Source organism: Lynx rufus, unplaced genomic scaffold (assembly GCF_022079265.1).
Source record: "Lynx rufus isolate CCGP_SWC_20201006 ecotype Redwood Valley unplaced genomic scaffold, mLynRuf1.p SCAF_1, whole genome shotgun sequence".
NCBI classification, from domain to species: domain Eukaryota; kingdom Metazoa; phylum Chordata; class Mammalia; order Carnivora; family Felidae; genus Lynx; species Lynx rufus.
Window position 1 is genome coordinate 109,244,576 of NW_025814823.1, and position 27,783 is coordinate 109,272,358.

A 27,783-nucleotide genomic window follows, 5' to 3' on the forward strand; every position below is an offset into this window, starting at 1 on the left:
CCAGACATGTTCAGGAGGCAGGAATATTGTACGTATAAACAAAATGACTAGTATCTGTGTTAACACTTTTATCTCAAGTTTTAAAAATCTATGTTTTTATGTTTTAGGAAAATGTTTATATTTTCTTGCATAAAACATGCTGGCTTGTCCTCTATTTTTATTTTCAATTTAGAATATAATCACTATTAAAGAGTGTTTATCCAAGAGATTACATTTAAACAATATACATTTAGTTCTCTATCACCAAGCCACTGTTCTAAAAAAAGGAATATACTGCAATGTTAAATTTAGCAGCCCTAATTTTTAAAGGCTTTATAACAGTGCTGTCCAATAAGATAGCCACTAAAGCTACATGTGGCTACAGAGCACTTAAAATGTGGTTAATCCAAATTGAAATGTGCCGTAAAATACACACTGGATTCTTAGTATGAAAAAGAAAAGTAAGATCAATGATTTTTTTTATATTAGAATATAAAATATCTCATTAATTTCTATGTTGATTACATGATGAAATGATGTTGGAAATCTCAGACTGAATATATTATTAAACATATTATTAAAACTAACTTCATCCATTCCTTTTTACTTTTCTTAATATGTAGTGTTTCCAGATAAAATATGGGACACCCAGTTACATGTGAATTTCATATGTTCCTGCTTATATTTTAACACTATAAAATTATCCCTTTTAACTGAAATTCAAATTTTCACTGGGTATCTTATATTTTTATTTGCTAAAACTGGTAACTTTATTAATATGACTACTAGAAAAACTTAAATTATAAACGTAATCTATTGGAATGTGAAACTTTAGAAGCATCTAGTTTTGTTTTGTTTTATTTTTTTTACCAGCTATTGAGCCAATTGTGCAAATACCTAATCTGAAGGAACATTTAATCCTAGACTGGGATCGTCAATACTCTCGAGGTTAAATTTTTAATATTTGTTTTAACAAGTTAAAGGACAACAAAGGGGCTTGACGCAGACCAAAGTATGGAAAGGGCATTTGGATTAGAATTAAAAGTCATTGCTCCCAGCCTCTCCATTAGGGTAGTTAACGGTTCCACTTTCAAAACAATCCCTGCCACTGTTACAAGGTGGGCGGTGTCAAGGTCAGTTAACTGGCAGGGAGACTCTGGGCCAGTCACAGTCCCTCAAGAGAAGTCAGTAAAAAGTTGGCGGGGGTGGAGGGACGGTATTTTTATACTTGACCCTCGCACTCCAGTGGTGTAGCCATCCCCTCCCCTGGCTCCGCGCTGGGCCAGACGCCGAGTCTCACTGCCTTCCTAAGCCGAACCACGGCTACCTGGGTTGCAAGACCAAGACTGTTCCTGCAAAGGTCCGGCGCCAACCAGCTAGACCCCAGATCTGCGCCCCGTGAGAGCCACAGGTGCGCGCAACGGCTGGGGCCCGCCCACCCGACGTCGCGCACAGACCCAGTCCCGCCTCTCCGTCTGCGCCGCTAAGCCCAGAGCCCGCCCCAGCCTCGAGCTCTACGTAAAGCAGGTCTCTGCAGGCAGGCCGCTATGGCGTCTGGAGCGCGACAGCCCGTTCAGTCAGAGGGCCGACAAACCACCCCTCCCTCTCTGGGTTGCACGGCGAGGGCCTGGCGCGCACGCGCACGCGCACGCGCACGCTCCACCCCCCCCGCCCCCGCCTCCGCCCCCGCGCGCTGCCGCGCGCCCCCGCGTCCTTCGACCCCGGGCAGCGCGCCGCTGGCCGCTGAAGGCGGCATGCGGGACTACGACGAGGTGACCGCCTTTCTGGGCGAGTGGGGGCCCTTCCAGCGCCTCATCTTCTTCCTGCTCAGCGCCAGCATCATCCCCAACGGCTTCAATGGAATGTCAGTCGTGTTCCTGGCCGCCACCCCGGAGCACCGCTGCCGGGTGCCCGACACCGCGAACCTGAGCAGCGCGTGGCGCAACCACAGTATCCCGCTGCGGCTGCAGGACGGTCGCGAGGTGCCTCACAGCTGCCGGCGCTACCGGCTGGCGGCGATCGCCAACTTCTCGGCCCTGGGGCTGGAGCCGGGGCGCGACTTGGATCTGGAGCAACTGGAGCAGGAGAGCTGCCTGGATGGCTGGGAGTTTAGCCAGGACATCTACCTGTCCACCATCGTGACTGAGGTGCGTACTAGCCCCGGGGCCGAGGACATGGGGAGGACCTTCGCACTGCACCCCACAAGGTGTGCGCTGGATGCTGTCACTCTCTCTCCCCCAATACACTATCCACCTCAAAGTGGGCATCCTCCAGGCAACGCTTTGAAAAGTGACTTCCAACCAGACCATGCCCCTACCAGCACGAGTGTCCTATTAGCCGCCTGTTAATGGCCACCTTGAAGAGGGTGCCAAGAAGGCCACGGTGGTCCCTAATAGATACTCTAAGACCGTGAATAATCAAAGACTTTTTCTAGATGGAGATGGGGGTGTTGAGCAAATTCAGAGCTTGGGCCAAGGGGCTGTCACCGCTTTTTCTCTAGCCTCTTGGCATCTGTTCAGAGAGAAACACTCCTTTCTTAAGAACTTGTAGGGGCGCCTGGGTGGCTCAGTCGGTTGAGCGTCCGACTTCAGCTCAGGTCACGATCTCACGGTCTGTGAGTTGGAGCCCCGCGTCGGGCTCTGGGCTGATGGCTCAGAGCCTGGAGCCTACTTCGGATTCTGTGTCTCCTTCTCTCTCTGCCCCTCCCCCATTCATGCTCTGTCTCTCTCTGTCGCAAAAATAAATAAAAATGTTAAAAAAAAAAACTTGTAAAACTAAGGGAAGCATGTGTATAAAATAGTCACGGTGCTCCTTTCTCCAGTTACTCTTTCCTCACCCACCCTCACCCAAAATGTCGGTCTACTCATACCCTATCAGAGATTGTTTACCTTTTGCTTATGTTTAGTTACCAGAATTATAGGACCCATTCATCTGAACATCGATTCAGGCTGACTTGTTCACCTGGAATGCTTTAGAATATTCGAAGGCCATGTCGTTGGGCAGATTTAAAGCATACAACTTTAGTTCATAGGAAGCATGGGGGCGGGGGGTGCTTCTTATTCCCCAGCCCCTTGGATTTTCCTTTTTGGGTAGCTTTGTCTCTCCCAGTGACCCTGCAGTCATTAGTACTACATGTATGGCATCACGTTAACGGATGCTTGTAGATGTGCTTTGCATCTTATTCAGACACTGGACTCCCTGGGGTCTCAAGCAGAAATGAACTAGCAGAGCAGTGAAAAGAGTCCTCCATAGGCACCTAGGTGCCCAGGTTCACAAAGTGTCAGGATCAGGGATTCACAGATGAGAGAAAGCTTCCTGGCAATGGCATCTCGCTGAATCTGGAATGTTTAGCTCCAGTCTGGAACAGCTGGAAACAACCTGAAAGGAGGGCAGGGTTCACAGGGAGAGTTCTAAAAGGGATTGTGCACAGGTCCTGATATGGCATCAAACCCTCCTGTAAGCCCACAGGGGTTCTGGAGGCCTCTTTTATGTTGCTTCTGGAGGCTGTCACCCTTCAAGGGAGTCTGATCACTGCCTTGAGCCTCTTGTGTCCATGGATGTGCACGCTTGTGCTCTGTATGTTTGGATGTTTGATGTCCCCAGCATCTGTGCTTCCTTACTGCCATGTATATGTAATAGGAGTGTGATCTGAGCCCCACTGGGATCTCTCAGCTAGTGATATCATTCCACTGTCCTGAGGTATTGATACTTGACAAGAGAGGCACTGACAGTGCTTTGTGACCCAAGAGTCGAGAGAGAATCAAAACTCCTAGTCATTACAAGTCCTCGCTCCTAGCGTCACAAGCAAGTCTGTCACACCCCTGGAAGCCAGTGAGTTGTGAAAGCAGAGGCTGTCCCTCAGGTTGCTTGCTGAGGCCACCAAGGGGAAGCCATACTTCATGACACAGGAGTCCCTGCAAATTCTGCTTCTGGCTGCCCAATGAAAGGGGAAGCAGTGAATTCACGAGAAGCTCATGGCATCTCTTTGGATTTTACCCTGACTTCTAGAGTCCCTTGGCTTACCCTACTCATTTGCTCTTGCTTCACTGCCCCTATCCTGTCTTGGGCTAAGACTGGTGGTGGCACTGATGAGCTCCCAAAGGTCAGCTATAGTGGAAGGGTCCTTGAGCTACATTGCTGCCAATGTCAGTCTTTTCCTTTTTTGTATTTAGCCTATTTATGTAGCTGTCTTGGCAGTTTCATAAGAGCTGCCTGCCCTTTTACCTACATATACATTTTCAGCCTTTGCAAGGAGACAAGGTTAATACATTACTTAGCCCTTTGTTTTGGGATTCTGGAATGTCTGACTCTTAAGCCCAAGGCTGTTTGTTCCTCTTAGGTGAATAGTCACCCCTGGAAGCTATTGCATTAACATTCTGATGGCTCCATTTTTCTAAGACCCATTTTCTTCCAACCTGGACCTGGCCTGCTGATCACTGCAGCCAGTTCCAGGTCTGATAAAGCTTCAAGCCTGCCCTCAGCCCCAAATCATACATAGAGGTGTTTATAAGTACATTGGTATTGAATTCCTATTTGTTTTTCAACAGAAGATGAAAACCATAGGTCTCCTGTTTAATTGTTTTTCCTTGTTGAAGTTATCAAGTATGTACATGTAGTACTAAACGTTGTGGTAGATTTACCTCTTTGCATCTCCCTGACATGAGGCTGGATATAGACAGGGTACTGAAGGAAATTTTTGGTGAATGGATTAATGAACAACTTAAGAAATGTTGTCTAGGGGCGCCTGGGTGGCGCAGTCGGTTAAGCGTCCGACTTCAGCCAGGTCACGATCTCGCGGTCCGGGAGTTTGAGCCCCGCGTCAGGCTCTGGGCTGATGGCTCGGAGCCTGGAGCCTGTTTCCAATTCTGTGTCTCCCTCTCTCTCTGCCCCTCCCCCGTTCATGCTCTGTCTCTCTCTGTCCCAAAAATAAATAAACGTTGAAAAAAAAAATTAAAAAAAAAGAAATGTTGTCTAAAGTTTGAGAGCTAAAGAAGGAAAGGACAGTTTAATTCATAGAAGGGAAACTTGGAGGTGGTCAGAAAGCATTGACCAAAATATTTTAAAGAAAATGTAACCTCCCAGCCCACAAACTGTGGCTTGCCCCTAAATGGATCTGTGACAAAGTGTTGGGATTGGCGGAAAGGAGGTGAAAAGGAATGCGATGAAAGGGAATGTTTCGGGAATAGTTTGGTGGTCCCTGTGCTTCTAGACTGGCGTCTTCCCTGCCCCTCAGTCATTCCTGGAGTACGAGAATCAGCCACCCCACCTTGCAGTGTTGCTCCAATATCTGAGTGCTTCTTGATTCAGGACTACCCCTCTTCTGAAACCTGGGTGATTTCTCAGGCTGCCTGGCCCACCTGCTTTTTGGTATTTCTCTAGCCCAGCTAGCATCCAGAAAGATTCTTTGAGAAACTTCTAGCTCTTCTGGCACCCATCAGTTAGGGTGTCTTCAGCTAAGACCTGGGAGTCATGTGTGTTTCCTTGCTTCTGGCCACTCTCTGCTTCTCTGAAGCCTCCTGCCCCAGCCCATGGCAATACTTTGACTCACTCCTTATTGTCCTGGAAAGTCTCTTCCTCTGGACTGGCTTTTCTGTCAGTCTTATCTCAGGTACCAAGTCTTGGAAGATAGGACAGCCCTCACTGCTATCTACAAGCCTGCCTGAAGGAAAAACCACATCAACCGGGGAGGCAGGGCTGGGCTGACTCAGTGTGGAAAGACCCGGAGCTTGTGCCTCACTGTTAGGTCTTTGCTGACATGTCTCACTCAAGGGAGAGTGAGTGAGCAGACCCTCAGCCCTGCCTTTGGAGCTCATGGCAACCAGAGAAGTTACTTGTTGGGTCCCTGAGGCCCCTGTACACACCGTCTTAGTAGAACCATCTAGACATGAGTGGTCAGATTGAGCCCTGCTCTAGCTGGCTGAGAACCGACACCCTGGGTTAAAGTTCTTAGAGCTGACACAGAGAGGGGGTTAAATAGAAAAAAAAAGAAAGAAAAAAAAAGGAAAAAATTCTAGAGATTGAAGCTTTGGGTTCATCTGGGCCTTGAGCAGCCAAGCCTAAGGTCCAAGCCCAAAAGATACTGTGGTGTTGTAAGTTAACAGCCCTTTTATTTATGTCTTCCCTCACTCAACTATGTACCAAATAGCCTCTCCTCTGTAGAGCACTGCCAGGCGTTATAGAGGATATGGCAGCAAATTCTTTGTCTCCTTGCCCAGACAGCCTTGGGGCAAGGATCTGCCATTAACTGCAGCAGGAGGCAGGATGAAATGTGTGTAGGAACACATGGCATTCAGTAACAGGTGGTGCTTACCAGCATAGCGTGTCTGACCATTGATGCAGTCAGGCCAGGTACATCACAGGAAGAATTTCTGCCCTATGGGCACAGACCCTGTCTTTTTTCCCTTCCAGCCAACTCACAGGTTAGAACATTTAGTCCCAGGGATCTACATCACATCTCTATTTCCCATAACTGAGAAGCAGCTATAACTATATACTGCATACAAGAGACACAGTTCTCTCTCTTCTTAAAAACATTGACAGCTTTGGGGCGCCTGGGTGGCTCAGTCGGTTGAGCGTCCAACTTTGGCTCAGGTCATGATCTTGCGGTCATGATCTCGCGGTCATGATCTCGCTGTGAGTTCCAGCCCTGCATCTGGCTCTGTGCTGACAGCTCAGAGCCTGGAGCCTGCTTTGGATTCTGTGTCTCCCTCTCTCTCTGCCCCTCCCCCGCTCATGCCCTGTCTCTCTCTGTCAAAAATAAATAAACATTAAAACAAAAAAACATTAACAGCTTTGTTGAGGTGTAAATAACAGAAAATAAATGGCACATAAGTAAAGTGTACAATTTGAAAAGCTTTGAGTGAGAGAGATCCATGAAACCATCACCAGTAGAGAGGCACATTTCTGAACAGGAAGGATGGCAAGTCTGGACCCTTGCCAGAGTGGCTCTTAGATTTTTTCAGGTTGTCTGTTTTCACAGCTCACCCAGCTGAGGGGTCACAATGCTAGACTCATGACCTGAATCTTAAACACACATTTAGTTCTAACACTGAGACTTGCTATCATCAGCCAGTACCAGCCTATCCCACGAACCAAGAGGAAGCATCCATGAGCTAGTCTATAGCTGCTTTAGTCACAGCTGGGGAGCCACGAGCTCAGGATAGGAACACTAGATTCCTCTGCAAACACAAATCTTGATACGTAGCCTGGACTCTAAGGGCTTCTCAGCCCACCTCTGCTAAAGAGGATGCAAGCCAAATCCTGGAGTCCACTGCAATCCTGGTGGCTGACACGTTGGGTTGACTGAATGGGTTGACTGGGTAGGATCTAGTCCATGGCTGCCCTTGTCTTCATTTTTTGAGACCTATTATCTTTCCTGACCCTACTCATAGGCTGTCTGTGGCCAGTAGGAAGGAAGTGTCAACCCAGGTTTGCTTTTGGAGGCCCAAAACCAGGTCCTGAGGATTGTTAAGAATCTTCAGTGGTAGATAAAGGGCCCAGTTACTCCAAGGAGTTACACACTTGCCCAGAGTAAGGACAGCCTGGACCAAGTGGCGGGATTGAGGCTGCAGGTACTGGAAAGATGCCCTGGGAATCTATCCCAAGATGAGCATGACAGACACCTTGTCTCCTGCAGGGGATAGTCTGACCTGGTTTCAGGTAACACCTGGCCTTGTCAGCACAGAATTCCCTATAAGCCTGTATCAGGAGACGTGACATTGTTGGGGGAGGGGTCTACTGCTCCAGAACTCACTATAGAAGCCCCTGTGGATTTCCAGTCTATCTCAGCTGTATCAGTCCCCACCCCTCATGCGAATCCTGTTGAGAAGCAGCTACTGACTCTTCAGTTTTGCATCTCCATTGCTACAAAACTAATGCGTGCTGGCTGGGAATAGAGCCCATCATAGTCAGGAGCTGCGGTGGTAGTCGTAATCTGGCCCCTGAAGCTCTAACACCTAACAGCCAGAGGCTCGCACCCCATTACCGAGTCCCCCAGCTCTCACTCCCTGGTCACTCCCATCCTGACTGTAGCAGCCGTGTCTGTATGAGGACTGCCCTGGGAGCACTCACCCTCCTAGAAGAGAGATGGTATCTAGATGCTAGCACCACTGAGGCTGCGGGGGTAGGAGGGCTGCCTGAGTATTTGGACGTTGGTGCTCCTCTATTCTTGCCTCCTGCTAATCTGGACTTCCTCTAGATGTGTGTGTGTGTGTGTGTGTGTGAGAGAGAGAGAGAGAGAGAGAGAGAGAGAGAGAGAGCGCGCACAAGTAAGCGAGTGGCAGAGAGAGAGAATCCCATGAGGGACAGAGAGAGAGAGAGAGAGAGAGAGAAGGGGGGCTCAGACTCACAAACCGTGAGATCATGACCTGAGCCAAAGTCAGATGCTTAACCAACTGAGCCACTCAGGCGCCCCTAAACTTCTCTAGATTTGAGTTTCAGATTGCTACCTCTTCCTTGCAGTGAGGATCACCACACCATTCTCAGCCCATCCAAGGTGCATGCTTATTCCAGAGTGGAGAGCCAGTTATGTGGCCAAGTGACCCTTATTGTTAGCTGTGGGGGTTCTTCATGGACTGCCTCACACCCCTCTGAGGTGCCCGGAGGCTATGTGCACACATGCCCAGTGGGGCAGGGAAGCAGGCTTGTTTTTCCCCCTGTCACTGGCCTGGAAGAAATGCTTTCTTGGAAGCTGCACATCGCCCCACCCCTTTGTTACTGGGGAGCCAGCAGGCTCCATGGAGGGCAGGCCAGCAGCCTGGCACCAGACAGGCAAGGGTCTGCATTCCTGGAGGGCAGCCTTCTTGGTGATTACTGAGCACCATCTTTCTCTGTTCTGGGAAACATTTTTCTGGGAACCACTAAGCTTTTTGTTTTGTCTTTTCCTCTCTTTTTTTTGGCTCCTTGTTAGGCTGGGGCAACCCACCATATGAATGTTCAGCTGCTTCCCCATGCCTGCAGATCTCTTTTCATGGTAACTATAGATGGAACTATGCACTGGGAGCTGGGAAACTCAAGCGGAGCAGCCTGTTCGGTACCTCGATCCCTGTTTTACACATGGGGAAATTAAGGCACAATGAGGGAGGAAAATCTTACCTGACATTGGATAACCACTTAACAGTAGAGCAGAAGCTAAACCCAGTTTCTTGATTCCCAGCTCAGAGCTCTTGGCTGTAATTTGGCCTAGTGTTTTTAGCACAGCATTAAGGATCCCAGGGCTCACTGGCCCAGAGTGGGGACCTGGGTCCAGCTGCAAGAACAGATCCACATGATGCATTCCGGGCCCTCTGGCTTCAGTCCTTTGCTGGATGCCTTGACTCTTAGAGCCCCAGACTCCCACTCTAGACCCATTCCTGTGCCATTCATCCTAATGGCCTCAACCCCACTGAAAGAGTACCCTGCCCCATCCACAGATTCCTAGAAGTGACCATGAAAGGCCACAGTATTTGCTCCCTACCTGTCCCCCCCTCCTCAAATTGGTAGCAAAACAATGGAGCTGAAAGCCATGAAAAACAGGATGGGAGGGGCCCACTCTCCCTGTGAGGGGCAACCTCCTCTCTGCTTCGCTGCCCACATGAGCCTTTGCCTGCCTGAATGAGGTCATGCACCGGTGCAGTAATGTAAACAGAACCTGCAGGGATGCAGGATATTCTCATTTAATTTAACAAGAAGTCTTAAATTTAAAACATTTAACAAAAGAAGTGAGTGATATGTCCCTTTGCTCCCTTACAGTGGAACCTGGTGTGTGAGGATGACTGGAAGGCCCCACTCACGGTCTCCTTGTTTTTCGTGGGTGTGCTGCTGGGCTCCTTTGTTTCGGGGCAGCTCTCAGACAGGTAAGGTGGGTGTCTGTCTCCTGCAGCTGCAGGGGACCATGGGACCGAGCAAGGAGCATGTACGTGCCTGGCGCTTGACTTCAGATGATAGTCTCTCAGCCCAGGGCCTTGTGTTTTAAAAGAAGAGGAAGCTGTGTCTATAGTATATATTCCATACTAGGTAAAGAGACCCAACAACCTCCTGTCTAATTCTTGCTTAGCAGAACAATCTGAGCGAATTATATCCATGATCCCACTGAACCAGAAATATGCCATAATTCACTTCTTGTACCAGCCTAGTTGGCTTTCCCTAGGTGACTCTTTCGTGTCCCTGAGCTTTGGAGAGGTAGACACCACACACATGCAGATGAATTTTTCGCAGATCTTAAGGCCTACAATGAATGACCACCTCTGTATTTTCCAAACCATCATTCTCTCTGCATGGTGAGAGGAGATCTCACTAGATGGTAGTGGCATAACAGGCAGAACTCTTGGGTTCATGGGGATGGTGCCTCTTAGCTAAGAGACCTTTGGTTATCTTACCTACTTCACAACAAGCAGAAAATGTGCTATTTTGGCCCACAAGCAGCTTATTTGTGTAATTCCAAGGTTTTTAACTCAAGTTCCATTCATGGCTTAGGGAGTTCACCTACTCTTGAAATTATGTGCAAAATTTTAGAGATTGTATATGAGCATTTTTTTCTGGAGGAAGGTCCATGGTTTCCATGAAGTCCTCAGAGGGATCCATTATACCCTGTCTTTTTACTCTAGGGCTCCAAGGTCTGTTGGAGAAGTCCACAGTGAGAAGAATAGCCTTCACCCAAGGTCCTTGGCTGTACTGGATCACCCAGTGGAGTCCCAGCATTCTCCTAGCTGGTTGGGGTTTAATAGAGAAGTTCAGGATAAGAATGTCATCCTACCTTAAGAACAAAGTCAGGGGTGTCTGGGTGGCTCAGTCATTTAAGTGTCCCACTTCCGCTTAGGTCATGATCTCATGTTTTGTGTGTTCGAGCCCCACGTTGGGCTCTGTGTGGACAGCTCCTAGCCTGGAGCCTGCTTTGGATTCTATGCCTCCCCCTCTCTCTGCCCCTCCCCTGCTCATGCTCTGTCTCTTTCTGTCTCAAAAATAAATTAAAAAAAAAATTTTTTTAAAGAACAAAGTCATATTGTCCCATAGCACAAACTCAGGGTGGTGTTCTGGCATGTTTAGATTATTGTTTTTACCTGAGAATCCTTTCTTCATGAGAAATAAATGCATTTCTCACTAGATTTGTGTTTTCCAAGTGTCATCTAGCCATTAGAAAAGGGTCGGAGTGCCTGGGTGGCTTAGTTGGTTGAGTATCCAACCCTTGGTTTCGTCTCAGGTCATGATCTCACGGTTTTTGAGTTTGAGCCCCACATCCGGTTCCGTGCTGACAGTGCAGATTCCCTCCTTCTCTTTCTCTCTCTTTCTCTCTGCCCTTCTCTCTCTCATGCTCTTTGTCTCTGTCTCAAAAATAAATAAATAAAGTTAAAAAAAAAATTAGAAAAGGATCAAATTCCCGCAGTCACCAGTGAGCATTAAAGAGTCAGGTGGGCCATGACCACTGATTGACAATTCTAGACGATCCTGAGACACTTGCTCTTTTGGAGGAAAGACCTTGCTTCCCTAGATCTTTAATCTAGCAGTAAGCATCAGTTGATTACTTATATTTATCTAACAAATACATGGCACCTAAGATGTACTAGACACTCTCATAAGCACTGTACAAATTTAAAAGAAAGAACAAATAATCTCATCATAACCCTATGAAGTAGGAAGTATTCTTACTCTTATTTTTACAGACAGGGAAAATGAAACCCACAGTAGTTAAATCGCTTGTACGGTCACAAAGCCAGCAAGTGGCAGAGCTAGGATTTGGGCCCTTAGAGCCTTGATGCTCTGTTTTGTGTGGACTACTGTTCTTGGGCCTTGCTCTTCCAGAATTTGCCTTCTATCAAGGCAGAATGTACTAAACAACTAATTGAGGCATGTACTTGTCCTTTGTGGTGTAAGTGATACAGAGAAGTAGTACAGGAAGCTAAGAGAGAGTCTGACAGAGGAGGCCAGGAGAAGCTACCCCGACGAGATGACAATGTGCTGGGAGTTGAAAGAGGAGTAGAAACTGGCCAGCGATAAAGGGGTGCAGAGAGGAAGGAGCATTCTGGGCAAAGAGAGCTGTACTTAAGCCTAGACTCCAGAAGAGACGGCACACTTTAGAACCTGGAAAAAAGTCCTCTTTGGTGGATGTGTGGAGAGTGGTATGAAGAGGAAGCATGACACATGGAGGCCCAAGCAGAAGAGCAGGCCAAGCTTAGCTGATGGACAGGAATTTGGGCTTTAGTCACAGAGTAGTGGGGAGCTGAGAGTTTTGTAAAAACAGGAGTGTGGTATAATCAGATTTGTATTTTTTTTTTTTTTACGATTATCTGATAATTTTGCAGAGAAAGGACTGAAAGGGAGAAAGAGGGGTTGTGGAGAGACCACATAAGAGGCTGTCACAGTATTTATGTGGGAAATGATGGCTTGGACCAGGCTGACAGTGGTAGAAATGGAGAAGAGAGGTAGGAGGTCCAACCAACAGCCCTTGGCTGTGTGTTGGATGCAGGAGAAGAAGGAAGATTTGGGGCCTGTACAACAGAGCCCTTCTCTGAGACAAAGGACTTTGGAAGAGGACCATGTCTGTAGGAGAAGAGTGGAGCTCAGTTTGAGTGTTCTGAATCTGGTGTGACTGGGAGAGGCCTGAGTGGATGAAATGAGCCTGCAGTTGGATGTACAGCTATGGTGCTCCATGAGAGGTTTGAGCCGGAGAAACACATTTGGGAATTGTCAGCTCCGTAGAACCCTTGGCAAAGCCCCCGAGTGTGGAGGAGATTGCCTGGGAAGGGTGTAGAGTGAGAACAGGGGCTGCCCAGGACTGCTCTTTGAGACCTTCCAAATGGGCTGGTCGGTAGGAAATCTCCTCTCACGGGGTTGAGTGGCAGCTAAGACTCAGAGGAATTTCCTTGATGTAAAAATCAAGGAGGAAGTACCCCAAGTTCAAAGTTGAAACTCAGTGCATTTTTCTGGGTCAACTATGTCATGGGTTAAGTAGATCTTTGTGGGATAGCCTGAGAACCTGATTACCAGGAACACCATGAATGCCTGAGGAGAGTGTTCAAGTTCCACAGATGTGATCCCAAGCAAACAGTAGAAGGAAAATTAATGAGTACATTGAGGACTACCTTAGCCTTCTAAAGGGCAAGTGCAGTATTTTAAAAATGTAAAAAACGTGAGCAGACTTCTTTTAAGTAGGGTCATCTATGTCAAGTAAATGAAGCAGCTAAAAGTGTAGCTGTTGTAGGTGCAGCCCTGCCTTCAGCTCCTAGCATCACCTCTCAAGTTTGTCTGCACCCCTATGGGAGGCACCAGGCTCGCCGGGATGGACAGTTTCTGATCTCATTACTTCTAAGTAAGCTGGCTCAAAAAAATGACCTCATGCCAAAGAAATGACCTCAGAGCAGTAGATTCATGCCCTCAACTTGTCTAGGGTATCAACAGTAACTTTTTGTATAGGGCAAAGATTTAGTCTCCTTTCTAGAATGTTAATAAGCCTGAAATTCAAGAGCAGTTAAAATAATCCTGGGTTGTCGCAGCATTTTACCTGAAGATACCGAGTTACCTTCTTGTGTGTGAATTACAAGAGGGCATAGCCCTAGAAAAAAGTAGTCAGATATCTCCTGGTTTTCTAACATATGTGTGGTTGACATTTTGTTGACAGACTTTAACAGCGAGCATTTCTGGTCCCAGCCCTGGACTGCCAAAAACTGGTGCTATGTAAGGATTCCCTGGGTCTTTCTCTTCCCTACCATCCCAGGGAACCCATGGGAAGGGACAGCATGGGTAAAGGCTATCCCTGTCTCCTTATAGGAAGGGGCCGTCCCTAGGTTTGTGTGTAGGGTACTCTTGTTATGTAACAATGCAGGGGGAGATGGTCTCCTTCTAGACCAGAATTTCTCAACCTTGGCACTATTGATGTTTTGAGTCAGAAAATTCTGTGTTGTGGGAGACATCCTGGGCATTTTAGGATGTTTAGAACATCTCTGGCCTCTACCTACTGGATGCCATTAGCACCAAAAACAAAGATTAAACCTGTTTCATTGGAGACAAGCACCAAACTCTAACATGGCACCAAGGCCTTGTGCGGTTTGGTTCCCCCACACACACACCAACCCCGGCAGCCTTCTGTTGAACAGCTGACGCCACTCAGGCTGGCTGCTGGCTGCGCATGTCCTCCTGTCTCCTCCAGCTGCACTTGTGTATGCTCTTCTCTGTGTTCCCCAATCACCCCAACCTTCCTCAACCATGAAGGCCAACTCATGCTTCCTTGTGCCTTTTCTCCATTGCACTGATCAGAAATTGGTAATTAAGAGGTGTTATCATCTGATTAATGTTGGTCTCCTCCACTATACTGTGAATGCTTGGTCCCTTTTGCCTACTTCCCTTTGTCAGTAATAACTTCTTTTTCGGGCCTCATCAGCTCCCCATCATCGGGGATCCCTTCCCTGAATGCCCACATCCCCACCCCCTAGTCCCAGGCCAGAGTAGTTTCTTTTGTTGTATCCCTTGTGAACCTGAGTGGTGATCATTCAGTGCGCTTATGTCCATGTGTAATTGTACTCTCAGTAGTGTGGTTGTTTGATTAGAATGTGATTACTGTCTGTCCCACCAACTGTAGACTGTAAGTCCCTTGAGGGTAGAAACAACAATTTTTTTTTTTTTTTATAATCCAGAAGTATCCCTAGTGCCTAGTATATAATTGAGGTTCAAGTAAACATTCATTGAATGAAAATGGGTATCAGCCAGCCCTGGCCAGACTCCAGCTGAACCTGCTAGGTTGGTTGAAATACGTTGACTTGTTCCTCTCTGACTGTGATACTATCTTTAAAACAGAACAAACCCCCCAAAAAACCAACAGTTAAAAAAAATTTTTTAAATGAACATAGAGAAAACCACACAGAACAAGTGTGTGGTGGATTGATGACTTATTCCAGGGAAATAACCTTGTAACTACCACTGAGTCAAGAAATAGAACCTTGCTGGCCACCCAGGAGCCCCCATGCACATGTCCCGTCTCAAGTACAACAGCCTCTCTCCACCATAGGTAACCACCAGGCTCACTTAAAAAAATTTTTTAACATTTATTTATTTTTGAGAGACAGAGCATGAGTGGGGGAGGAGCAGAGAGAGAGGGAGACACAGAACCTGAAGCAGGCTCCAGGTTCTGAGCTGTCAGCACAGAGCCCAATGCAGGGCTCAAACTCACAAACCGTGAGATCATGACCTGAGCCGAAGTCAGATGCTTAACTGACTGAGCCACCCACGTGCCCCTCAGCCTGACTTTTATACTAATTACTTCCTTGTGGGTTTTTTGTAGTTTTATCCTCCTGATGTGCATCCTTAAACACAGGTCTAGTCTTGGCCACTTAAAAAGTTTTTGATATGTCTTTTAGTCTACTTTGATTAAGGGATTCTGCCTCCATCCTTTTCTTTACCATATATTTTATCTCTTGCACTCTGGATTGTTCCTCTGTAGAATTTTCTTGTCTGGATTTTGCTGAATGCATACTCAGGGTGCACTTCAGCATATTCCTCTTTTCTCTGTGTCTCTTGCATATTGGTAGTTGGATATAGAGACTTGATCAGATTCAGGTTCATACCCTTTAGTGAGACTAGAAATCATGCATGCAGTATTCAGTTATCTTTTCATAAAAAGACCGTTAGCAGTCACTGAAACATAATTCCCAAATCTGTCCATTTATTAAAGATTATAATATGGTGATATTCTAATTTTATCACTTCTCTTTCATTTAATAGTTGGAATGCTTTCATAAAATGATATTTCCCCTCACCTATTATTGGTTCCTATTGACATTCTTTGGATATGTGACAATTGTTTCTTTTCCTTTATTTACCAGTCTTCATTTAAAATGGCTTGTTTCTCCATCATCCTCCAAAGTAAACCAGTTCTCTTGTAAAAAGCTACATTCTGAATGTATGGGTGTAAGCATAATGAATACATTTCAATCCCTTGCAATCATTATCATATTTCTGGCACTACCTTGGGGGCAGTCCTGGTGTCTGGGCTGAACATTGGTCCTGGGGAGTGGGGAGGGCAAGTAACAGCACAGGGACTGGAGACCAGGACTGTCCTTGTACTGCACCCTGGCAGCACTGTCCACAGCCCCTCCCTGGAGAGCTCTGGGGGAAGCCCATCTTGGTGGAGCCCATTTCTGCCACCTCCTCCCAGCTGGATCTCTGTCACTCTCTTCCCAGGTTTGGTCGGAAGAACGTGCTGTTTGTGACCATGGGCATGCAGACAGGCTTCAGCTTCCTACAGATCTTCTCGAAGAACTTTGAGATGTTTGCTGTACTGTTTGTCCTTGTGGGCATGGGCCAGATCTCCAACTATGTGGCAGCATTTGTCCTGGGTATGGCCATCAAGTTGGAGTTGAGTACTTGATCCTGTGTTTCACCATCATCCCACCACCCACTCTTTGGAGATAGCTATGATGTCCCCCAAGGGGAAGTGGTCTCTAGCAACACCAACCAGCACTGCTTGAACCTAGTTTTGTAGGCAGTGAAATTGAGTCCTCTGAGTGCCCAGCCTTGAGTCACTAGGAGCACGGTAGCCTGAAGGCTGAATTCCAGTTCTTTTCTGGTCTCTGAGATGTGGATCTTGGCCCCATTAGTATTCAATAGCCACTTTACTAGAATTCACCCAAGATCATCTGTTAAAAAAAAAAAGAGCCTTCCCAGAGCTAAGGTTGCTAAGGAAAGATGGAGACATGATGTGAGGAGCAAGAGCCATGAATGGTAGGCTTGCCAAGGAAGAAAACTGCCTCTTCTGTAAAGCATTGTGTCCAGGGAAAGTGACTGGAAAGAACGAATTGATATGAATGGACTTTAGTCTCGTGATGTTTAGGGTTTTAATTCCAAGAACACACTGCAGTACTTTGGCCTGTTCTCACTGAAAGTCCCACTCTCACTGTTTGGAGGAATCCAACTCTAGCTTATTGGTCTTTGGGTTCCTTGGGTTGTATGCTGAAAGGATTATTTCTTTCTCTTCACGTCTAATAGAATAATCTTTTCTTAAAAATATTTCCTTTAAGCCCCCATGTGCATCCTTCATAGTGACTTCCCCTTTAATAAATTCTTCCTCACATGAGGAGTACATTTTGAGGCCTAACGTGGCATCTTTAGTTTACAGCTTGGGGAAGTGATAAAATTTTCAAGGTAGAACTGTCCTTGAGGAGCCTAAGAGGCCAGCGTGGGGCACCCCCAGTGGGCGCTCAGACTGCATGGGGTTCAGAATCCCACCGTTTCCTAGGGCGTGGCTGCTTCCATTTCTGTTGAAAATTACATAAGAGAAAATCAAAAAGGAAATTACCTAAATTAAAGTGCTAACATGACTCCTCCCTTGTTTTGAACAGGAACAGAAATCCTTGGCAAGTCGATTCGTATTATATTCTCCACGTTAGGAGTGTGCATATTTTATGCGTTTGGCTACGTGCTGCTGCCACTGTTTGCTTACTTCATCAGAGACTGGCGGATGCTGCTGCTGGCGCTGACGGTGCCGGGGGTGCTGTGTGCCGCGCTCTGGTGGTGAGTGTCGCCTGTGCCCAGGGGTGCCCATCCACAGGATGTCTTCCACCTGGCCTTCACTAGGGGGCAGCAGCAAGCCACAAATCCCTATTTGGGCTCCCAGAGACAGGGAGTGTAAATTAGTTGTAAGTTGTTTCAGAATGTTTTTTCCCTACCGGAAAAGCCAAAAAGGAAACAAAACAAAATCCCCAGACATCAACAGACTTGTTCTCAGTCCTGTGCTGGGTTTATTGAAGCGCAAGGAGAGGAAGAAGTTGTAGCCGGGAGACGATGGGGTCTAGTATGACCTTCAGGAAGTTATCAGACTGACAAGACTGCCTAGGCCCTGGTTCCAGCTGTGTGTTGCCAAGACCTCACACCACAGGCACTGGGAGAAGAGGGAGAGCACTGGAAGTGAGAGTCCCCTGGCTTACAGGGAGGAAGCCAGGCTCCATATGGGCTTCCAAGATAGAGGACTTGGACAGGCAAAGAGGAGGCTGTCCATACCAAGAGTGGGAACACAGCAGAGCGGCTGAGGCAGGAATTGCCCCTTGCAGGTGGGGTTGGTGAGATCACTGCTCCCCTTAGAGCAGAGAGCATTACAGAGCATAGTGGGAGAGGACACAGAGCAGAGCATGAGTCCTTCCTGGTCATGACCAAAGGGCAGAGTCCATTTGGTGAGGTAGAAAATAAGATCCATAAAGTCTTAAAGTCCCGGGTGCTTTGATAAACATAGGCAGGGGATCTGACAAGTCATTTGGATGCAGCAGGGGTGGGAAGTGAGGAAAAACTACAGGCTAAGAGGCCAGTGCAGAAGCTTCTGTGGATGCTGGGGACAAGTAGGAAAGTACAACAGGGCAAGAGTCTGGACTGGGCCAGGCCCAGGACAGAAGCCAGGCTTCAGGAACTTATCTTGTGCCTTTCTCCTCAGTGTCCAGCAGGTGGCACCACCATTCTTTAGAAATGGAGGTGGCCAGCCTAAGAAGGAATCTCGTCCCGGTGCGCAGGACCCTCCAAATTTTGTGCACTCTTGAGGGTACTCAAAAGCTCACACTTAGGTCATTAGTGGGTATAGTGTCAACCATCTCTTTGCTTCTCGCTTGGAAACACCAGACATTCCCCAAATGTAAACTCTAAAACCCCATTTCCCACTTCCACTTATGCTGCACCTAGTCTGTTGGGCAGGACTGTCCCAGTGAGATTATTGCTTATACATCCAGGTTCATCCCAGAGTCCCCCCGATGGCTCATCTCTCAGGGACGATTTGAAGAGGCAGAGGTCATCATCCGCAGGGCTGCCAAAATCAATGGAATTGTTGCACCCTCAACTATCTTTGACTCAAGTGAGGTAAGCGCCATGAGGGAGCTGGGCAGAGGGTGTCCGTGACCATGATTTTAGGCCAGCACCACGCAGGAGCCCAGCCCTCTCTCTGCCCAAGCCCCAGCTGCCCTGCAGCAGGTCCTGTTCAAATTCACATGTTGAGGAGAAGGTACCAGTTGTCCAAATCTCTTCACCTTCACCTTTGGTTGTCATACTTATGTAATTCTCTTCTAGGCAATCATATAGTTAAACCATTAATTTGAATAATAAACACTCTGAGTAATAGGACTTGCATGAAGTTGGCATCATGGGGAATTATTGTTTCTCATGTCTTAGGTAGTTTCTCATCTTTAAAAAAATAGTACGTAAAATATGGAGCAAAAGTAGGTTTGGAGTTAGAAATGTCCAGTGTCCTTCCACCCACCAGTCATTCGTGTTGCATATCATCTTGGAGCCAGCTCCTTTTTGATATCTGCCTTTTCCGCCTATGCCACCCCTCTCTGCAAACCCTATTCTCATGTGCCATGGGTAATTTCCTGGCTCTGCCTTATTCCTGGGTCTTGATTCTCCCTCCTGTTCCCTCTCCTTCCACCATCTAGAGCAGGCAGTTTTCCTTAGTCTCATGACTACCACAAGAGGTTAGAAGTTGTAATTGCTGGCTGATGGGGTCCTGGAATGTGTCTCTGATCTGATGGGAAGACAAGGCTGTGAGAACAGCCACTAGCAGTCATGCTGAAGTGTGTGCAGAAGGAACGTGAGAAACACTCAGGACTCAGGTGCAGACCAGGGCTTAGGAAAGGGAGACCAGTTATTACAGGCATCAGAGAAGCTGCTGGCCACCAACAGCCCTGCCTGCCTCACAGTTAAGTGCTGGCCCAGCAACAGCTCCCACCCAGCACATACTGGAAGGGCCTCTGACACACAGATGGCAGGGCGGGAGTAGATGGCAGGGAGGGCTTTTAAGTGTGGTAGCTTTGGTGGCTTTTCAGTGAGGGGTCAGTCTGGGTGAACCCATAAGCCCCACTGGCATCTTTGAGGAAATGAGGCTATTTCAGGGGCTCCATTAAAGTCAAAATTTGACCTTTGGTTGAACTGCTAACTTGAGAAAAACAAACTCCAAAGCTGGGTTTGCTTAAGAAAGCAACATCAGTGTGTTTAGACGTGTGGTTTATTAATGTCCTTGGCTGTGCCAAATTTCATAGGAAGTTACTCTGGGTGAAGCTGAGGTCAATTTTCCTGTTTTTCTATCTGAAATTTTTTTCCTTGGAAGTAACCCAATAACTACATGGTATGAGGACTCAAAACATTAATTCTTTAAAAATATCAAATCAATAAAGTGCACAGCCAGTTTCTCTCTCTGACCCAGAGGGCAGGGAGCCAGCCTCAGGAAGGAATGCTCGGAAGGCCTCCCTGGAATGTGGCCACTGATGGTGGCTGGGGGTGGGGCAGAGAAGGAGCTGTCAGCCTGGGCCTCTGCCTTGGCTGCATCCCCTGAGGGACGGGTCACCTACTTTTCCTTATTCTTGCTCACTAATGTGTCATCGACAAGGCCTGGGGATGCCTTCTGCAGCAGCGTAAGATACACTCAGCACACTTTTTCTTTTCAAGAAAGAAACATAAAACACTCACCAACTTGGAGACGCAGAAAGCTAAGATGATAGGGTTCAGGCGTGTTACTGAATCTCTGAGTCTCCAGCCTCTCCATCCCATACCCTTGTCATATCATTCCTGCAGCTACAAGACCTGAGTTCCAAGAAACAACAGTCCCACAGCATTCTGGATCTGCTTCAAACCCGGAATATCCGAATGGTCACTGTCATGTCCATAATTCTGTGGTGCGTAAGTGAGACCTACCTGAGGCTTCCTGACAAAGCTTCTGGCAGTGGCTGTCAGGCCTCTCATTTGCAAATGTGTGTCTCAGACCAAATTGAAAGCCTGTGTCATCAGAAAGTGTAAGGGATCTGCCTTGCAGTGAAAGAAGTGGGCATGTCACAATTTTTAGCTTGATGGAATCTTAGAAAAGGAGAATGAAATCTGTTGTGGGGGCTTTTTGGGAAGCTGTGGGGTCTTTGGGGAAACCGTCCAGGTCCTGAGGCAGATCCTTGATCACTGTGGGCCCTAGTTTGTTTCTGTCCCCTGCACCTCAGACAGTGACTGACGAGGACAGGGGAGGCCTTTAAGAAGGAGCTAAGTGAAAACGTTATGTCCTTCCCATTACAGAGACTGCTAAGTACTGTCTGGGAATGTGGAAGCAGAACATCCTCCCTTTGGGATGTTCACAGATTGTCCTGAAGGCAGGGCCCATAGCCAAGATGTCCTCAGGCTCCTTTTAATGAGGCATTTCACCAAGCGTGTCAGGAGGGCATTTGTGAGTTACCAGAGCAGGGGGCACAGCCTAGTGCCTTGGTAGCATTGGCTCAGTGGCCAGACCCTTGGGATTGTAGAATACCTGCGCTTGCTGGGTGAGAACAGCAGGCTTCATCTCAGTGTCCTTTGTTACTGGAGCTGTCAGTTTTGAGGCAGCCAGCTATTTTGCTCCCTGGGGGATACTGTGAGTCACTCACTTCCAAGGAATTGCCCAGGACCCCTCAGGGCAGTGCACCACACCTGTGTTGGCCTCAGACAGGACCGGTGTTCATCCTGCACCACAGACTTGCCAGCCTATGATGAGTCACCTATTCTGTGGTTCACCTAAGTGCTCTTCCACCTCTGGATTTCCCAGAGACTCCTGGACACTTCCTTTTTCCTGATTGTCCCAGCTGTGGTTTCAACATGCAGATGAGTCGAAACATCCTAATGCCTAAAGGTCTGGTTTGCCAGAGTGTTGGTCATCAGCAGAGAGAATGCCTACCAGGGATAGGGTCCAGGCCTGGGACATTGGGAAGCTTGTAGATGAGAGATGATGTGGCCCTGCCATCGGGAGCTCCTCCCCTTGTCCACAAGTACAGTGGGGCTGCGGTCAGCCGCTTCTGTCCATCCTCCTCTGGGCTGAGAGCCACAGATGGCGGGTCTGCTAGGAGGTCTTTCTCCAAATGTTTGACCTAATGATTGTTTTATCTTACCCCTCCAGTCCTGTCACACCTTACTTGACACATGCCTCTTTTCTCATTCTCTCCCTCCTTCTGCACTTGCTGGATTTAGGGGCGGGGGGGTCACAATGTAGGGAAGTAGCTTTTGTGAGTACTTTGGCTTAGGGTTTTTAAAGCTGAGAAGCACGTTGGAGGTGGTTATTGTTTTTGTTTTTTCTCAACAAAGTAAATCTACCTGAATTATATAAGCCTTTTCGCTGGGACTCTTTCTATTTGGAATGCTCTGAAATTGGTGTGGTCCAGGGTTAACATGGGGTTAGGAGGAAATTATCTTTTGTTCTAAGAAGTAAGGCTCAGGGTTAAACCCGCTGTCCTCCTGGCGAGGATAGTTTTAAATTTCCTGCACTAATTGTACTTTAAAAGTTGTTGAGGTTGGGAGGCACGTGGATGCTATTTCTCCAGCTTTCTCCCGCACTCTTTTCCAGGATGACCATCTCAGTGGGCTATTTTGGGCTATCCCTTGACACTCCTAACTTGCATGGGGATGTCTATGTGAACTGCTTCCTGTCGGCAGTGGTTGAAGTCCCAGCATACGTGCTGGCCTGGCTGCTGCTACAGCACCTGCCCCGGCGCTACTCCATGGCCACCGCCCTCTTCCTGGGCGGTAGCGTCCTCCTCTTCGTGCAGCTGGTGCCTCCAGGTAGGGGCCACATGCATCTGTGGTCTGGAGTTTTTGCTGACTCACTCATTCTCTACCAGGCTGTGTCCCCCCATTAACGAAGAAAATGAAATCACGCAGAAACAGCTTACTTGCATATCTGCATCATCCATCAAAAAAATCAAGAGAAAGTGTCTCCTGGGACCAGACACTCATCATGGCTTGGGCTTTGGGGGAGTGGTGAGAGCTGGTGGTGAGCATTAACTCTCCCAAGTTAAGGTGTGCATATGTGTCCTCTGCAGAGTAAGGGGGAAGAAAGAGCCAACCCCATTACTCTTGAACCTGGGCCTATGTTAGTCATGTATTCAATAAGTAGCTCCGGAGTGCCTCTGTGGACCAGGTGCTGTGCTTGGGGCTAAAGACGCAGAATTAAACAAGTCAGACAGAACCCCAGGCCCTCCTGGAGTTTGCACACTAGTTGTGAAGACAACAAACCAGTAAATAAAATGGTTAATATGGTGCAGACTGGGTCACCTTTGATAATAACAATAAAGGACAGTGGAGAGCTAGTTTAAATAGAGCAGTCATGGACAGTGTCCCTGAAGAACAGGCATTTGCAAGTGAGCAAGGACGTAGATGGAATGATGGAGAAGACCGTGAGAGGGTCTACACATAGAGCATTTCAGGCTGAAGAAACAGCAGAGGCAGAGACCCTGAGGAGGGAATAACTCTGGCATGTCTGAGGAGAAGGAGGGAGCCGGTAAGAGGTGAAGGGATGGAGAAGGAACGGGCCAGGCACCTCATGGGTCTCACAGGCCATTAGCTGGATTTTTTTTTAATTTTTTTTTTAACGTTTATTTATTTTTGAGACAGAGAGAGACAGAGCATGAATGGGGGAGGGGCAGAGAGAGAGGGAGACACAGAATTGGAAGCAGGCTCCAGGCTCTGAGCCATCAGCCCAGAGCCTGACGTGGGGCTCGAACTCACGGACCGTGAGATCGGGACCTAAGCTGAAGTCGGACGCTTAACCGACTGAGCCACCCAGGCGCCCCTAGCTGGATTTTTTTTTTTAATGTTTATCTTATTTATATTTGAGAGAGAGAAAGTGAGCATGTGTGGGGAAGTGGAAGAGAGAAAGAGAGGGAGAGAGAATCCCAAGCAGGCTACATGCTGTCTGTGCAGAGCCCAATGTGGGGCTCAGACTCACAAACCATAAGATCATGACCTGAGCCAAAGCCAGGAGTTGGATACGCAACTGACTGAGCCACCCAGGAGCCCCAATTTTTTTTTTTTTGAGAGAGACAGAGAGGGAGAGAGCATGTGCATGCACGTGAGTGGGGTACAGAAAGAGAGAGCAGCACTCAGCACTGTCAGCACACAGCCCGATGTGGGGCTTGAACTCACAAACCATGAGATCATGACCTGAGCTGAAGTCAGATGCTTCACCAGCTGAGCCACTCAGGTGCCTCAAGTGGATTTTATTTTTAAAACCATCTTGGTATCCTACTGATGGGATAAGGAGGCAACCTTCTTCCAGAATTCACAGAACAGTGTGTGGACCTTCGTATTCCATCATGGTATCCAGATACATGAATATGGGGGCCTCTGGTGGTTGTTTGTGGGTGCCTGAGCCTGGCACTGTTCTGCACAGGCATGGCATATATACATAGAGCTCACACCAGAGCTCAGGGTGACCCACAGGCCACTGTGCCTCATTGGTACAGCGAGCAGGATAGATAGGATTATTCCTGGGGATCTGCTGTCCTATGAATTGTCAAGGTCTATGTGAGGGAAAGCATGAAATGAGTTAGAATGGAACCCCATTCATCCACAGGTCATTCATTGATTCCACAGTGCCTGCAGTGTGCGGTTCTGGGGTGCCACCTGACCCCTCGCCAGGCATGTCTTTAGTGACTTCTGGACTAGAGCAGGTTTACTTGGGCTATTGAGAGGCTCACTTCGGTGGTCTATAGGCTGAGAAGGGCATGTCCTCACACAGCTGTGGGTTCCAGCCTCCTCTCAGGAAGCAACTTGGAGGGATATCTTGGCTACAGCTTCTTATCCCACAGAAGGTCATTAGAGAAACTGTCCCCCATATCCCAGAAAGGAGAAAATATGTTTGCTTCGGGAAAAAAGATACAAAATGCCTAATAGCAGCGTACCGTGGGTTGGTGCCTTCTACTTCCTTCCCTTTGCCTTTCCAGATTTGTATTACTTGGCCACTGTCCTGGTGATGGTGGGCAAGTTTGGAGTCACTGCTGCCTTTTCCATGGTCTACGTGTACACAGCCGAGCTGTATCCCACAGTGGTCAGAAACATGGGTGTGGGGGTCAGCTCCACAGCATCCCGCCTGGGGAGCATTGTGTCCCCCTACTTTGTTTACCTCGGTAAGTCCTGTGGGCTGGGGCATGCAGGAGCCGTGGTGTGGAAGCACTGATTGCCTTTAATGTGAGCTCTGGTGGGTTGTTAACAGCAAAGCAGGCACACATAGCAGATGGGATCCATCCAGTACCAGATCTATGCCTAGAGAGGGCCTGTGTCCAGGCACACTGTAGAGGAGGCACTCACTTGTAAACAGAAAACGACCTACGCACTAGCTAGAAATCAGTGAGATAAGTAGAGTTTTGTTTCTGCTCTGGCTATCCCAGGCCTTCCATCAAAGAATCTAGTTCCCTTGTCCTAAGAAACTGCAGCATGGTATAGGGAGCCCATGTACTTAATTGAAGAAATTTCTTCTTGGAGTCAGAGTATAAAAGGAACATGGAGGGAAGGATGTCCATTCAAGACGTCTGATGGATGAACTGAGAATTACCGTAATTTGGAACACTTTGGTTTTACACCATGGTTCTATACTGTGTAAAGATATGCTTTGTGCCATTTTATGTAACAGGGCACAATTTTTCTCTTCTTTGGAATTATTTCCCCATGGCAGCTTCTCCCTCCTGCACACCCCCAGCCTGCACATCTTTGGGGAGGGTTGGTGGCCGCCTTGAAAGTACCCAGAACATGTGAACATGCTACATGAATCTGACAAGCAGAAACACATTATCTGGCCTTAAGGCAAAGTGAGCGGGTTGTGACATATCTAGAAAGGTGGAGGAGTTACTGCTGTGCCTGGATGAGAACCTCGAGTTCCGTGGAAATGCAGCATTGGGAGATAGGAATAGTGCCCTCCTCCCAGCCCGCACCCCTCCCCTGTACCGTGAGGCGCTGCAGGACCTCTGGGCACGTCTGTGCCAACTCTGTGTTCTGAGACCTGTCCAGGTGCCAGGTTTCAATCTGGTAGCTCAGACTGTGGGAGATGCAGAGGCTGAGAAGGCACGTGGTCCCCTTTAGAGTCCTGGGAGCACAAAGGGAGGAAGGGAGGCCAAGTCTGACTGCATCCCTCGCTTAGAGTTCTGTCTTTGCCATAGGTGCCTATGACCGCTTCCTGCCCTACATTCTCATGGGAAGTCTGACTATCCTGACAGCCATTCTCACCTTGTTCCTCCCAGAGAGCTTTGGCACCCCTCTCCCAGACACCATTGACCAGATGCTGAGGGTCAAAGGGTAAGGTTGTGCTGGGTTGCTGGGTTGCAGTGTTGATGCACTGGGTCCAGGCCTGGCTGAGAGTTCCCTACAGACTCTCCCAGACACCGTGGGCTAGTTTAGCCATCAGAGGGTTAGAAATGGCAAGGTGCTTAGAGACTGTCCTGTCTGGTCTGAGACAGACCACAGTGTCACCATGTGCATCTCCACCACCCCACAAGCTCTGGGACAGCAAGAGACCAGGAGAAACCTTTTAGAATCTGCTGTAAGATTTTTCCCCCTTAGTGAGATCATCTCAGTTCTGGGTTTTGTTTGACTATTTAGAGACTGGTAGACATTTTTTTAAAGATTCATTGCTAACACTAGTTTTGTTTGTTTTTGTAGGATAAAGTACAGGCAAACTCCAAGCCACACAAGGATGTTAAAAGATGGTGAAGAAAGCTCCAAAGTGCTTAAAAGTACAGCCTTATAACACAGCATCCAGTGGGGGAGAAGGTGAGGAGAGGGACAGGGTCTTGTCAGAAACAGCTTGTGCTGTTGTGCAGACACTGAGCCCTTCAGCAGTGGACATCTCCACCCTTCATGCTCTTGCCTCTGTGTCTGACTTGCTCCTGGCTGGACACCCAGACTCAGAGGTTGCATGTGGCCCTAGGGCATTACCTTCCCTCCAGAGTGACAAATTTAGATACATCTTAACTCCCGGATTTGGTGGATGGTGGACTTGGCACTCCCTAAGAAGTTAACTGTTCGCCAGAACCAATGGGACTTGGAAGAATAAGAGAGGCACATGTAAATTTACATCTTAATTTCAGGCCACCTGAAAAGACTCCTGACAAAACTGGAGGTCTAATTATCTCCCCAAATCTTCTCCCCATTTCCCTCTAGTGGTGCACTTTAGAGGAAAACAAATAATTGCACAGAGGGTTTGCTTTCTCACACTTTCTTAGTCTTAAGGGGTATTAAGTGGGATTGTTGCTCCCCCAGGCAGGAGAGCACAGATCTGGGGAAACCTAAAGGTAATTAATACAGAGGGAACTGAGCAGATAATGGAAGAAGGGCAAGTGCATTGATTTGTGAGTTCTGGTGCCACTCAGTGTGACTACTGGGTTGACTTGTTTACATCTGATCAAAGCCTTGGGCTTGTCCAGGCCCATACAAGGTGCATCATTGAATCTTTTATTCTTGTTTTCCACTGCTGTGTGAGTCACATCTCTTAGCTTCTGTGGTTTCTGATGTATGGTTGGAAGGAAGTGTATCAGTGAGAAAGAGAGGCAAGCAAACTCATCTCTTTTCTCAAAACTATAATGTAGATTTTGTATATTTGTGTTTTGTTTGTTCATTTGTTGTTTGTTATGTCTTTTTCTGCTTAAGTTATTTGCCCTTCAGAATAGACTTTAGGAAAGTCTTGTTCTTCAGCCTCCTGGTTTGTGTCTTTGTTTTTTTTCCAACCCAGAATCACTCTGGCGATGGCCTGCCATTGCCCTTTGTGCAAAGAAATCAGCCTTAGCCACAAGCACTTCTCTGAGTGCCAAAAATGACGTCACTGTAAGAGTTCCTTTTGTGATACCTAATCATGGGAAAAAATTACAAAGAAGAAAGTTAAACTGTGTTCACAGTCTTTCAGAGTTGCTCACTTCAGTCGTGTAACATTGGGAGATATTTTGTGTTCAGTGTAACTTTCTTTTATGATTATGTTACCACGGTACTCCAAAAGCAGATGCTTCACCTGGATAAAAACCATATTTTTGTGAAAGCTACTAAAGTGCCTTGGTAAATGAAGATGTTTTAATAAATAAAATGATTTTTTAAATAACA

At 47.5% G+C, this 27,783-nt stretch overlaps 1 protein-coding gene across 1 annotated transcript; it reads left to right on the forward strand.

Moving 5' to 3' along the window:
- The first annotated feature begins 1,683 nt into the window (after nucleotides 1-1,683).
- Nucleotides 1,684-27,783, forward strand: SLC22A5 (solute carrier family 22 member 5). Its single transcript, XM_047084400.1, has 10 exons — nucleotides 1,684-2,126; nucleotides 9,709-9,812; nucleotides 16,126-16,280; nucleotides 17,283-17,454; nucleotides 18,654-18,780; nucleotides 20,488-20,588; nucleotides 22,268-22,482; nucleotides 24,645-24,827; nucleotides 25,854-25,989; nucleotides 26,353-27,783. Exons 1-10 carry the CDS (start codon nucleotides 1,734-1,736, stop codon nucleotides 26,438-26,440), a joined length of 1,674 nt encoding a protein of 557 aa, XP_046940356.1. The 5' UTR covers nucleotides 1,684-1,733; the 3' UTR covers nucleotides 26,441-27,783.

What these genes read in the sequence shown, in the direction of transcription:
- SLC22A5 (XM_047084400.1), top strand. Translation starts at nt 1,734, where the DNA reads ATGCGGGACTACGACGAGGTGACCGCCTTTCTGGGCGAGTGGGGGCCC. An exon ending in TGTGGCAGCATTTGTCCTGG is followed by an intron (nt 16,281 to 17,282) that starts GTATGGCCATCA and finishes TGTTTTGAACAG; the next exon opens with GAACAGAAATCCTTGGCAAG. An exon ending in CAGATGCTGAGGGTCAAAGG is followed by an intron (nt 25,990 to 26,352) that starts GTAAGGTTGTGC and finishes TTGTTTTTGTAG; the next exon opens with GATAAAGTACAGGCAAACTC.